The sequence below is a fragment of the Pongo abelii genome, chromosome 16 (genome assembly GCF_028885655.2).
Source record: "Pongo abelii isolate AG06213 chromosome 16, NHGRI_mPonAbe1-v2.0_pri, whole genome shotgun sequence".
Lineage (NCBI taxonomy): Eukaryota > Metazoa > Chordata > Mammalia > Primates > Hominidae > Pongo > Pongo abelii.
Window position 1 is genome coordinate 23,215,604 of NC_072001.2, and position 14,393 is coordinate 23,229,996.

General features: G+C 41.9%; 1 protein-coding gene across 1 annotated transcript in view; it reads right to left on the bottom strand.

The window, feature by feature from the left end:
- Positions 1-14,393, bottom strand: part of LOC103889494 (uncharacterized) — a 147,075-nt gene that overhangs the window by 31,257 nt on the left and 101,425 nt on the right. Inside the window, 1 exon segment of the mRNA XM_063716105.1 lies at positions 13,530-13,686. Coding sequence (XP_063572175.1) covers positions 13,550-13,686 — 137 coding nt within the window. The 3' untranslated portion in view covers positions 13,530-13,549.

Genomic DNA, 14,393 nt, shown 5'->3' on the forward strand with positions numbered 1-14,393 from the left:
AGAGGACCCTGATGAACACAGCAGTGGATGGTATAGAGTGGGCACGTGACCCAATTCTTGTCGATGAGAGGTGGTAAAAGGTCTACTGTGGAGTTTCTGAGGTTTCCTCGCTGAGGAGGTCCACAAGAAAGAAAACGGCCTACTGGGCTTCCGGGGATCACATCATCTTGTCCACATGTGACACCTGGATCAGTGCCTTTTACTTCCAGTGCAGGGCAAATATACAGCAACTGACTCAAATCCATGCACGATATCCTCAAATGGGCCCTAATTGCTGCCAGTGGGCACACTCTCTTTCCCCTAGTCCCTCAACACTGCCATTGTTGTCTTGCTGCACGTTCTCGGTGGCGTGGCTGGGACCCCATCCAATCCTTGGCTGGCTTAGAGCTCTGCACTAGGGAGACCATCGGCTTTATTGTTCATGCCAGGATGGCTCTGAGAGTGAAAGGAGGAGCTACTAACAATTCAGCTGGGGTCACAGGCACAAACTGGGCCTTTTCTGAACAAAATAGAACCCATAGTCTCTCTACCTACACCTCTCTGCTGAAGGGTCATTTTGCCACCACCTTGTCACCCCCTGGCCAGTCAAGAGTACATTAAATTTTCTAGATGTCTTCCATTACCACTCAGGAACTGAAGGAGACTCCGGGGAGCTAAACCCAGACTCAACCTGTGACTGAACATTTCAGGGCACTAATTCCACCTTCACTCTCATGCGGCTTCTCTGGGTTGCTGCTGATGGAGGTGGAATCCCTGTGAGGTGCTTTCCTCTGGGAGCTCTGCCTGGGAAGGGAGCAAAACCTCCTTTTCTGCTTTTGGCTTTCCCTGAAAGCCTCCCTGCCCTGGAGAGCGACCACCATCATGAAACATGACTCGCTGCCCGCTTCCTTTGTCCTGGCACCAGGAGAGGGAGAAGGCTTTCCACATCCTGGCTGGACATGCCCTGTGTGCACATCCTCCTGAGGACACTAGACTGAGGTGCAGCCTTGCTGGAGAAAGGAGCAACCTCTCCATGTTACAGAAGATGTGCTATGGGTTAGGACCCCAGGCTTGGCCCTGGAAATGTTGTGGGGACTAAATCAGTTTGGAAAATCTTCATCTCTCTCCACTAAGGGTGGCTTTCAAAACAAAAGACTAAGCTAAAAATAATAATAACCCTACTTTAATCATGAAAAGATGAACATGAATGCTTTCTCCTGCACTCCAGCTAATTACTCACCTGCCATACCACTGCTGTCAAGTCTGCAGGGCAAACAGCTCTGCTGACAAAGGAGATGGTGAAGTACAGAGAATGGCAAAAGTGAAATGCACATTGACATTTGCAAAAGTGTATTAGCACTGTTTGATGAGGAAAATGAGTTTTATAATAAAAGTATGTGGCCAGGCATGGTGGCTCACACCTCTAATCCAGCTCTTTAGGAGGCTGAGGCGGGAGGGTTCTTGAGCTCAGGAGTTCAAGGCCAGCCTGGGTAACATAGTGAGACTCTGTCTCTACAAAAAAATTAAAAATTAGCTGGCTGTGGGGTTGTGTGCCTGTAGTCCCAGGTAGTTGGGAGGCTGAGGCCAGAGGATTACTTGCAGCCTGTACTTGGCCTGGGTGACAGAGCAAGACCCTATCTCAAAAACAAACAAACAAAAAAGGTCAATGGTATTCAAATTCAACTACTTGACTTGGCCACTTCAAAAGAATTTCCAAAATTTATGAAATAGATTTTTATATAAAACTATTCATAGTATGTCTACATTTATACATGTATCTTAGCTGTGAATGCTGGTAATTACTAAAGCAGTATATGAATTGCTTTAACCAAGAAATTTCCTTCAACAGACCACATTACAGTAAAATATGCAATATTCTAAAAGTTTCTGCCTTTGGAATGGACGACAAATGCTTAGGATGAGACAGAATCCCAATGATTGTAAGGCATGAGGAAATAGGTAAATTTTCTTTTCTGCTGGCACTGTTATGGGTTGAATTGTGTGCCCCCAAAACAACATGTTGAAAGCCTAGCCCACCGTAGCCCACAGTATCTCAGAATACTATCTTATTTGGAAATACAGTCTTTGCCAATGTAGTTAGGGTAAGGTAACTGGGAGGACTTAATCCATTATGAGTGGTGTCCTTATAAAAAGGGGAAATTTGGACTGGCCAGGTGTGGTGGCTCACGCCTGTAACTCCAGTACTTTGGGAGGCAGAGATGGGTGGATAGCTTGAGCATAGGAGTTCAAGACCAGCCTGGCCAACATGGCGAAACCCCATCTCTGCTAAAAATATAAAAATTAGCCCAGCAGGGTGGCGTGTGCATGTAGTCTCAGCTACTAAGGAGGCTGAGGCAGAAGAGTTGCTTGAACCCAGGAGGCAGAGGTTACAGTGAGCCGAGATTGTGCCACTGCGCTTCAGCCTAGGTGACATAGTGAGTCTCTGTCTCAAAAAAAAAAAAAAAAAAAGGCATGGGAGAAACTGAGAAATTTGGACCCAGAGCCAGACACGCACAGAGGGAAGATGATGCCTGAAGTCTAAGAATTGAGGTGAGAGGCGTAAGACAGCTTCTCCCTCACAGCCCTCAGAAGAAACTGATCCTGCCAACACCCTGATTTTGGACTTTCGGGCTCCAGAACTGTGGGACAATAAATTCGGCTGTTTAGGCCACTCAGCTGTGGTACTCACTAACAACAGTCTTGTGAAGCTAATACAGGCACTGACTCTAAAACTGTGTCTTGCAGAGTTTTGAAACACCTGTGAATGTGTAAATGTAGCCTCGATCTGCACTGCATTGCAAGCCTCCAATGTGTTCTTTGAGAGAACGAAGACAGGCAGTTTCAAATCCTCTATCCCCACATAAGGTAAATATACTATCATAACTCCCCACAAAGAAAAGAGGCTAATGAGTTGACAGCATGAAAGATATCTAGAGCTGAGGAAACTGAAGACAGAGATTGTACAACTGGGGACTAGTAGAAAAGCAATCAGAAAACATTTTCCTGAAGAAACACAAAATATGAGAGTGGAAAAAACATGAATCCCTAAGAAGACAACTGGCTGAAAAAGGAAGACTTCAGAGCCCAAAGAAGAGAAACTTTTTCTTCTCCCTGAAGATATATATATATTTTAAAAGATGAGAAAAGCTACCAACAGTAGTTAAAAATTAACCATGGAAAGATGTCTTTATCCAAGTAATTTAATTTTATTTTTTTAGATATCCTCATGGGAATATACTTAAAATTGATATTCACAAACATCTACTCATAGATGCAAATATTCAGTAAATTCTCACTGAATGAATAGCGTCTATCTCGCTGTCAATCAATGAAGCACATGGCATCAGCTACTGTACTTAGCCGAGACTCACTACTGCTACCTGGTGGCAACATGCGCATATTGAAGAAGCAGGGCCCTAATGCAAAATACCCCTTAGTGCTATAACAAGGGTCATCCATGAAAAACAGGTCATTGAGGGCTGGGCATGGTGGCTCACACCTGTAATCCCAGCAATTTGGGAGGCTGAGGCAGGAGGATTGCTTGAGGTCACGAGTTCAAAACCAGACTGGGCAATATAGTGAGGCCCTGTAGCTACATACAAATAAAAAAAAAATGAAAAAAGGGAAACAGGTTTTTCAGGAAAACAAGCATATACAATGAGAAATCCACTGGAAGAAGGAGATGTGCAATTTTCAAGAATGGTCCAACCATGAAAATATAGCTTCTTAAAGAGTAGAAAAAAGAAATTTTTTTCTCATTGGTACAGTGAGATGCTAAGCTGCAAAATCTGAGCAACAATACCTATAAGACCACCTAACATCCCATTGATGTCTACATATGTCACTCTTTATGTAAGAATACAGCAGTGTTCAACAGTACAGTTATCAAAAGCCCATGAAGTAGGTCTACTACATGAACTGTAGCAAAGCGTGTGCCTCCACCTGGCTCAGTGCACCCACAGCTGTGCTAAATGAGCACTGAATATGCAGGGCTGGTAGTCACCGCCTCATCCTCTCTCAGGCAGAAGCCAGGTCTTCCGTTTATAGACTAGCTTCTGTTGGTTGACTGGAATGGAAAGAGATACAATGAAACACAGGGACATAGGGCTGACTGTCATCAGTGACCTCACAGGCACTTTTAACCTCCCACTCAAAGTACAGCCATAACTTGATTGTGTGACGGGCCAGGAGGAGATGAATGGAAGCAAAGAGTTCCTTATCTTAGCAACAACACAGGCTGGGAAATACTACAATGTTTGGAACCAAAAAAAAAAAAAAAAAAAACAAAGGAACTGATGGAAAAGGATACTTCCTAGAAACCCACATTATTTGGACAAGCTCCCAAGTCAGGAAAAAAACAACATCAGAGCCATTCTGACTTCATCATAAGCGTCTCCAATTTTGCCACATTCTCCCCCACTAAGTACACCACATCCATGAGGGACAATTGCCGTAGGTATGAAAATGAGGCTCCATTTATGCATGAGTCAGACAGTTGTATGTAACACCCTCTTTGATAAACGTATTTTTCAAAACACCTTTTCAGTCTGGAGAGATCAAAAGCTTTCCAGGAGTTGAAGTCAAAGTCCAGAACTGTTTATTAAATCTGAGAGAGTCAGAACTCAGAGACAGGAACATAGAGGACTGAATATGAATGCAGACAGTGTACACCGAACATGCTGTTAAAATGTACTCTATTGGCTGGGCGCGGTAACTCACGTCTGTAATCCCAGCTCTTTGGGAGACCAAGGCAGGTGGATCATTTGAGATCAGGAGTTGGAGACCAGCCTGACCAACATGGTGAAACCCCATCCCTACTAAAAATTAAAAAAAAAAAATTAGCCAGGTATGGTGGTGCATGCCTGTAATCCCAGCTACTCAGGAGGAGGCTGCAGTGAGCTGAGATCGTGCCACTGCACTCCATCCTGGGTGACAGAGTGAGACTCCATCACACACACACACACACACACACACACACACACACACACATTTTCTTTTAAATGTACTCTATTAAAAGGTGAATACATAATTCGGGCAAGAAGGTGTAAAGCAATTTTTAATTATGCACGTGATATGTGAATTCATTCTTCCATTTACTTTTTATTATTTATTTTTTAATTATTTTTTTTTGAGACGGAATCTTGCTCTGCTGCCCAGGCTGGAATGCAGTGGTGCGATCTTGGCTCACTGCAACCTCCGCCTCCTGGGTTCAAGTGATTCTCCTGCCTCAGCCCCCCGAGTAGCTAGGATTACAGGTGCGCACCACCACACCCGGCTATTTTTGTATTTTTAGTAGAGACAGGGTTTCGTCATGTTGGACAGGCTGGTCTCGAACTCCTGACCTCAGGTGATCCACCCGCCTTGGCCTCCCTAAGTGCTGGGATTATAGGCATGAACCACCACACCCAGCCACATTCTTCCTTTTAAACATTATTTTAAGAATTAGATATTATAAAATGTTATCCCCTCTAAAATAGTCACTGTTTTTTTTAGTGTTTCCATTTTGAAATGTATCCTTCCAAATTATTTTTAAAAATATACATATACATATATGTGTGTGTACATACAAACTCATAGAAATATGCAGTTTACATGTGTTTTTATAAATGGTATCAATAAACAATATATTGTTAAGATCTACTGATGCTGATACTGTAACCAAACAGTATCTTGAAATACTAATCTTTGTGGGTACTTTCATCATTTCATCATTGTATTAATATCTCCTATTCAGTCAAGGACCTCCAAGTTGACTTGAGAAGAATACAGATTCTCTGAGTAGTAATTAAAAGAGAACAAAAAGTGTGTGTGTGTGTGTCTGTGTGTGTGTGTGTGTGTGTGTGTGGTGTATATTTTCTACTTGAGAATCACATAGGAAAGCCCTAAGGAGGGCAAGAAAATAGAATTTATGCCATAACAATAGACCAGAGAGACTTTAAAAAAAAAGGTAATTATGGCTTCCCCAAAACCTTTCATAATATGACTGCCTAAGAAGACTACTGGATCAATGCTTTAAGGATGTGACACAGAAGTCAGAAACATAACTGTCTGTGGCGGCTAGGCAGATGATATAAATGCCCAGATCAGGATGAATGGCAACCAACCACTTACGCCTTTAGTGTTAGGGACACAATACATAGTGGTGTGGACCACGGCAGACCCGAGACTGGAAGGCAGCTGTTCCCCAGTTACAGTCACTTATTGCTATTGTAAAATGCAAGCTCTTTCCATTTTTACAGAGAAGCAGAAGAAAAAAAAAAAAAAACCTGATCTTCTGATGTAAAAATCTCTCAATTTTTAAGCGTTGATTATTCAAAATCCAAAGTTTCAGAAACAAAACAATACACTGTGCAGGCCAACACTTGGCAGGTCCCACTGCAGGCTGAATTTGTATCTCAGGGATTGGGATGAGTTAGCAACTCTCATCTACCTCCGTGCATGCTCCTCTGATGACACAACTGATGTCTCAGTGAAACATTCCGTGACAAATTAATATGTAGAACAGAGACAGCTTTTTAAAGCTAAAGGGTTTTTTTCATACAGAAAACTATAACTGGTAATTGGGGCTATTTTTCAGCTTCCATTTACATTTTGGAATGGGTTTCTGAAACAGGATAAGGCAAAACCACACACTGAACTATCTTTTTCATTTCTTAGGCATTTTCAAATTTATCAGAAGAGTATCTAACTGTGTCACCTTGGAAATATATTGGCCACTATACTTCATGTCCTCTGAATGAGGGAAGATGCCCCAGCAGCATCCAGAAAGGGGACATAGGCTCATGGTTCCAGAGAAGAAGAGTTCTTCTGAAGGTATCTTGTGACAAGTATCTGTCATAGAACATCTGGGGAAGCAAATCCTGATCTTGAATCAGCCCACTGCAAGACTGCATGTTCTAAGGGCTGAAGGTTGAAGAAAAGATGCCTTAAGGATAACCATCTTAAAGGAGGGTAAGAAATGAGCCCCTGTTGTCTCTGCTCTCCTTTGCAAGAAGACATGCAGCGGCACAATACTGGTTTAGGATATGGTGCATTTAACCATCGGCCATTTTCACCAAACTCTATCTGAAACTGAACACAGCTACTCGGGAGGTTGAGGCAGAAGGATCACTTGGGCCCAAGAGTTCAAGGCTATGATTGCAGCCACTGCACCAGCCTGAGCAACACAGGGAGACCCTGTTTCTTAAACCAGCAAACAAACTGAACAAAGCAACCAGAGATTATAAATACAGAATCAATCCTTCCCCCATAAAAGTGAAGTTTGTTCTTTAACTGTCAGGGTTAGGAGCAGAAATTTAAGAGTGCTGAACAATTTTTAAGAATGGACTGCCGGGGGGAGGAGCCAAGATGGCCGAATAGGAACAGCTCCGGTCTACAGCTCCCAGCGCGAGCGACGCAGAAGACGGGTGATTTCTGCATTTCCATCTGAGGTACCGGGTTCATCTCACTAGGGAGTGCCAGACAGTGGGCGCAGGTCAGTGGGTGAGCGCACCGTGCGCCAGCCGAAGCAGGGGCGAGGCATTGCCTCACTCGGGAAGCGCAAGGGGTCAGGGAGTTCCCCTTCCAGGGGTGACAGACGGCACCTGGAAAATCGGGCCACTCCCACCCGAATACTGTGCTTTTCCGACGGGCTTAGGAAACGGTGCCCCAGGAGAGTATAGCCTGCACCTGGCTCAGAGGGTCCTACGCCCACGGAGTCTCGCTGATTGCTAGCACAGCAGTCTGAGATCAAACAGCAAGTCAGCAGCGAGGCTGGGGGAGGGGCGCCCGCCATTGCCCAGGCTCGCTTAGGTAAACAAAGCAGCCTGGAAGCTTGAACTGGGTGGAGCCCACCACAGCTCAAGGAGGCCTGCCTGCCTCTGTAGGCTCCACCTCTGGGGGCAGGACACAGACAAACAAAAAGACAGCAGTAACCTCTGCAGACTTAAATGTCCCTGTCTGACAGCTGTGAGGAGAGCAGTGGTTCTCCCAGCACGCAGCTGGAGATCTGAGAACGGGCTGACTGCCTCCTCAAGTGGGTCCCTGACCCCTGACCCCCGAGCAGCCTAACTGGGAGGCACCCCCCAGCAGGGGCAGACTGACACCTCACACGGCCGGCCAGGTACTCCAACAGACCTGCAGCTGAGGGTTCTGTCTGTTAGAAGGAAAACTAACAGAAAGGACATCCACACCAAAAGCCCATCTGTACATCACCATCATCAAAGACCAAAAGTAGATAAAACCACAAAGATGGGGAAAAAACAGAGCAGAAAAACTGGAAACTCTAAAAACCAGAGTACCTCTCCTCCTCCAAAGGAACGCAGTTCCTCACCAGCAACGGAACAAAGCTGGACGGAGAATGACTTTGACGAGCTGAGAGAAGAAGGCTTCAGACGATCAAATTACTCCGAGCTACGGGAGGATATTCAAACCAAAGGCAAAGAAGTTGAAAACTTTGAAAAAAATTTAGAAGAATGTATAACTAGAATAACCAATACAGAGAAGTGCTTAAAGGAGCTGATGGAGCTGAAAACCAAGGCTCGAGAACTACGTGAAGAATGCAGAAGCCTCAGGAGCCGATGCGATCAAATGGAAGAAAGGGTATCAGCCCTGGAAGATGAAATGAATGAAATGAAGCGAGAAGGGAAGTTTAGAGAAAAAAGAATAAAAAGAAACGAGCAAAGCCTCCAAGAAATGTGGGACTATGTGAAAAGACCAAATCTACGTCTGATTGGTGTACCTGAAAGTGACGGGGAGAATGGAAACAAGTTGGAAAACACTCTGCAGGATATTATCCAGGAGAACTTCCCCAATCTAGCAAGGCAGGCCAACATTCAGATTCAGGAAATACAGAGAACGCCACAAAGATACTCCTCGAGAAGAGCAACTCCAAGACACATAATTGTCAGATTCACCAAAGTTGAAATGAAGGAAAAAATGTTAAGGGCAGCCAGAGAGAAAGGTCGGGTTACCATCAAAGGGAAGCCCATCAGACTAACAGCGGATCTCTCGGCAGAAACCCTACAAGCCAGAAGAGAGTGGGGGCCAATATTCAACATTCTTAAAGAAAAGAATTTTCAACCCAGAATTTCATATCCTGCCAAACTAAGCTTCATAAGTGAAGGAGAAATAAAATACTTTACAGACAAGCAAATGCTGAGAGATTTTGTCACCACCAGGCCTGCCCTAAAAGAGCTCCTGAAGGAAGCGCTAAACATGGAAAGGCACAACCGGTACCAGCCACTGCAAAATCATACCGAAATGTAAAGAACATCGAGACTAGGAAGAGACTGCATCAACTAACGAGCAAAATATCCAGCTAACATCATAATGACAGGATCAAATTCACACATAACAATATTAACTTTAAATGTAAATGGACTAAATGCTCCAATTAAATGACACAGACTGGCAAACTGGATAAAGACTCAAGACCCATCAGTGTGCTGTATTCAGGAAACCCATCTCACGTGCAGAGACACACATAGGCTCAAAATAAAAGGATGGAGGAAGATCTACCAAGCAAATGGAAAACAAAAAAAGGCAGGGGTTGCAATCCTAGTCTCTGATAAAACAGACTTTAAACCAACAAAGATCAAAAGAGACAAAGAAGGACATTACATAATGGTAAAGGGATTAATTCAACAAGAAGAGCTAACTATCCTAAATATATATGCACCCAATACAGGAGCACCCAGATTCATAAAGCAAGTCCTGAGTGACCTACAAAGAGACTTAGACTCCCACACATTAATAATGGGAGACTTTAACACCCCACTATCAACATTAGACAGATCAACGAGACAGAAAGTCAACAAGGATACCCAGGAATTGAACTCAGCTCTGCACCAAGCGGACCTAATAGACATCTACAGAACTCTCCACCCCAAATCAACAGAATATACATTTTTTTCAGCACCACACCACACCTATTCCAAAATTGACCATATACTTGGAAGTAAAGCTCTCCTCAATAAATGTAAAAGAACAGAAATTGTAACAAACTGTCTCTCAGATCACAGTGCAATCAAGCTAGAACTCAGGATTAAGAATCTCACTCAAAACCGCTCAACTACGTGGAAACTGAACAACCTGCTCCTGAATGACTACTGGGTACATAACGAAATGAAGGCAGAAATAAAGATGTTCTTTGAAACCAACGAGAACCAAGACACAACATACCAGAATCTCTGGGATGCATTCAAAGCAGTGTGTAGAGGGAAATTTATAGCACTAAATGCCCACAAGAGAAAGCAGGAAAGATCCAAAATTGACACCCTAACATCACAATTAAAAGAACTAGAAAAGCAAGAGCAAACACATTCAAAAGCTAGCAGAAGGCAAGAAATAACTAAAATCAGAGCAGAACTGAAGGAAATAGAGACACAAAAAACCCTTCAAAAAATAAATGAATCCAGGAGCTGGTTTTTTGAAAGGATCAACAAAATTGATAGACCGCTAGCAAGATTAATAAAGAAAAAAAGAGAGAAGAATCAAATAGATGCAATAAAAAATGATAAAGGGGATATCACCACCGATCCCACAGAAATACAAACTACCATCAGAGAATATTACAAACACCTCTATGCAAATAAACTAGAAAATCTAGAAGAAATGGATAAATTCCTCAACACATACACCCTCCCAAGACTAAACCAGGAAGAAGTTGAATCTCTGAATAGACCAATAACAGGAGCTGAAATTGTGGCAATAATCAATAGCTTACCAACCAAAAAAAGTCCAGGACCAGATGGATTCACAGCCGAATTCTACCAGAGGTACAAGGAGGAGCTGGTACCATTCCTTCTGAAACTATTCCAATCAATAGAAAAAGAGGGAATCCTCCCTAACTCATTTTATGAGGCCAGCATCATCCTGATACCAAAGCCTGGCAGAGACACAACCAAAAAAGAGAATTTTAGACCAATATCCTTGATGAACATTGATGCAAAAATCCTCAATAAAATACTGGCAAACAGAATCCAGCAGCACATCAAAAAGCTTATCCACCATGATCAAGTGGGCTTCATCCCTGGGATGCAAGGCTGGTTCAATATACGCAAATCAATAAATGTAATCCAGCATATAAACAGAACGAAAGACAAAAACCACATGATTATCTCAATAGATGCAGAAAAGGCCTTTGACAAAATTCAACAACCCTTCATGCTAAAAACTCTCAATAAATTAGGAATTGATGGGACGTATCTCAAAATAATAAGAGCTATTTATGACAAACCCACAGCCAATATCATACTGAATGGGCAAAAACTGGAAGCATTCCCTTTGAAAACTGGCACAAGACAGGGATGCCCTCTCTCACCACTTCTATTCAACACAGTGTTGGAAGTTCTGGCCAGGGCAATTAGGCAGGAGAAGGAAATCAAGGGTATTCAATTAGGAAAAGAGGAAGTCAAATTGTCCCTGTTTGCAGATGACATGATAGTATATCTAGAAAACCCCATTGTCTCAGCCCAAAATTTCCTTAAGCTGATAAGCAACTTCAGCAAAGTCTCAGGATACAAAATCAATGTGCAAAAATCACAAGCATTCTTATACATCAATAACAGACAAACAGAGAGCCAAATCATGAGTGAACTCCCATTCACAATTGCTTCAAAGAGAATCAAATACCTAGGAATCCAACTTACAAGGGATGTGAAAGACCTCTTCAAGGAGAACTACAAACCACTGCTCAGGGAAATAAAAGAGGATACAAACAAATGGAAGAACATTCCATGCTCATGGGTAGGAAGAATCAATATCATGAAAATGGCCATCCTTCCCAAGGTAATTTACAGATTCAATGCCATCCCCATCAAGCTACCAATGACTTTCTTCACAGAATTGGAAAAAACTACTTTAAAGTTCATATGGAACCAAAAAAGAGCCCGCATCGCCAAGTCAATCCTAAGCCAAAAGAACAAAGCTGGAGGCATCACACTACCTGACTTCAAACTATACTACAAGGCTACAGTAACCAAAACAGCATGGTACTGGTACCAAAACAGAGATATAGATCAATGGAACAGAACAGAGCCGTCAGAAATAATGCCACATATCTACAAGTATCTGATCTTTGACAAACCTGACAAAAACAAGAAATGGGGAAAGGATTCCCTATTTAATAAATGGTGCTGGGAAAACTGGCTAGCCATATGTAGAAAGCTGAAACTGGATCCCTTCCTTACACCTTATACAAAAATCAATTCAAGATGGATTAAAGACTTAAATGTTAGACCTAAAACCATAAAAACCCTAGAAGAAAACCTAGGCATTACCATTCAGGACATAGGCATGGGCAAGGACTTCATGTCTAAAACACCAAAAGCAATGGCAACAAAAGCCAAAATTGACAAATGGGATCTAATTAAACTAAAGAGCTTCTGCACAGCAAAAGAAACTACCATCAGAGTGAACAGGCAACCTACAAAATGGGAGAAAATTTTCACAACCTACTCATCTGACAAAGGGCTAATATCCAGAATCTACAATGAACTCCAACAAATTTACAAGAAAAAAACAAACAACCCCATCAAAAAGTGGGCGAAGGACATGAACAGACACTTCTCAAAAGAAGACATTTATGCAGCCAAAAAACACATGAAAAAATGCTCACCATCACTGGCCATCAGAGAAATGCAAATCAAAACCACAATGAGATACCATCTCACACCAGTTAGAATGGCAATCATTAAAAAGTCAGGAAACAACAGGTGCTGGAGAGGATGTGGAGAAATAGGAACACTTTTACACTGTTGGTGGGACTGTAAACTAGTTCAACCCTTGTGGAAGTCAGTGTGGCGATTCCTCAGGGATCTAGAACTAGAAATTCCATTCGACCCAGCCATCCCATTACTGGGTATATACCCAAAGGACTATAAATCATGCTGCTATAAAGACACATGCACACGTATGTTTATTGCGGCATTATTCACAATAGCAAAGACTTGGAACCAACCCAAATGTCCAACAATGATAGACTGGATTAAGAAAATGTGGCACATATACACCATGGAATACTATGCAGCCATAAAAAATGATGAGTTCACGTCCTTTGTAGGGACATGGATGAAATTGGAAATCATCATTCTCAGTAAACTATCGCAAGAACAAAAAACCAAACACCGCATATTCTCACTCATAGGTGGGAATTAAACAATGAGAACACATGGACACAGGAAGGGGAACATCACACTCTGGGGACTGTTGTGGGGTGGGGGGAGGGGGGAGGGATAGCACTGGGAGATATACCTAATGCTAGATGACGAGTTGGTGGGTGCAGCGCACCAGCATGGCACATGTATACATATGTAACTTACCTGCACATTGTGCACATGTACCATAAAACCTAAAGTATAATAATAATAATAATAAAAGAAAAAAAAAAAAAAAAAAAAAAAAAAAAAAAAAAAAAAAAAAGAATGGACTGCCAATATGGAAATATTGATGACACATGCTCTGTATAAAAAACAATGATTGATGACCTCTTGCTAAACAAACTTATTGTTTTAAAAATCAAGATGTTCTGGGATTCAGGTACATGAAGTTTATGAAGAAGATCATCCTACCTTGAAGATGAAATCAGCCATCAGAGGTCCTGGAATCTTAAAAGTTTGCCTTTCGGAGCCCTCTGAAATTCCACTGTTGTGTTTGCTATGACAAAGACTCCGGGGCTGTTAAAGCTGTGTTCTCCTTTGCTTCCTTGAAGTGTTTTTGATTCAATAACTAAAATTAAAATATACGATTCAAATAAGAAACAATCTTAAAGGCATTTTATTACAAAAGACATTTTAGCAAGCACAATGTCAGTATATGATATCAAAACAATGTCAAAATAGCCACTCAGTTTACAAACATTAATTGATATTGGTGGAATAGATATATCAGATTTTTAATTGCCCATAAAAAAGGAGCTAACAAGGGTGGCAGGCCCAAATAGTTCTACTTAATTCTTTGGAGCCATTTCTAGCATAAGGGGAAAGAGAAAACTTTTCTTTCTTTATATGTTTTCATGATTTAGCTAATACTCAAAGTAAAGCTATGTTCACTCATTTTATTTCTTGTTCAAAAGATCTTATGCCTACTCTTTTAGACAAAAATCACAGCAAATTTTAAATTTGCTTTTTATCAAACAAAACTTTTCATTTTGAAATAATTCTAGATTAACAGGAAGTTGCAAAAATAGTATAGAGAGGTCCTTTGTAAACTTCATTCCCTTTTGTCTAATGTTTACATGTTACAAAAGCATAGTTGAATATCAAAACCAGGAAATTGCCACTGGTACAATATGTGCATAGAGTTCAATGCCATTTTATCACCCACCACCACAGTCAAAATACAGAACCACTGCATTGCCACAAAGACCTCCCTTGTGCATGAAACCCCTTTATTCGAATTTGCTTTCACATGAACAAAAGTGCTTTTAAGATTTC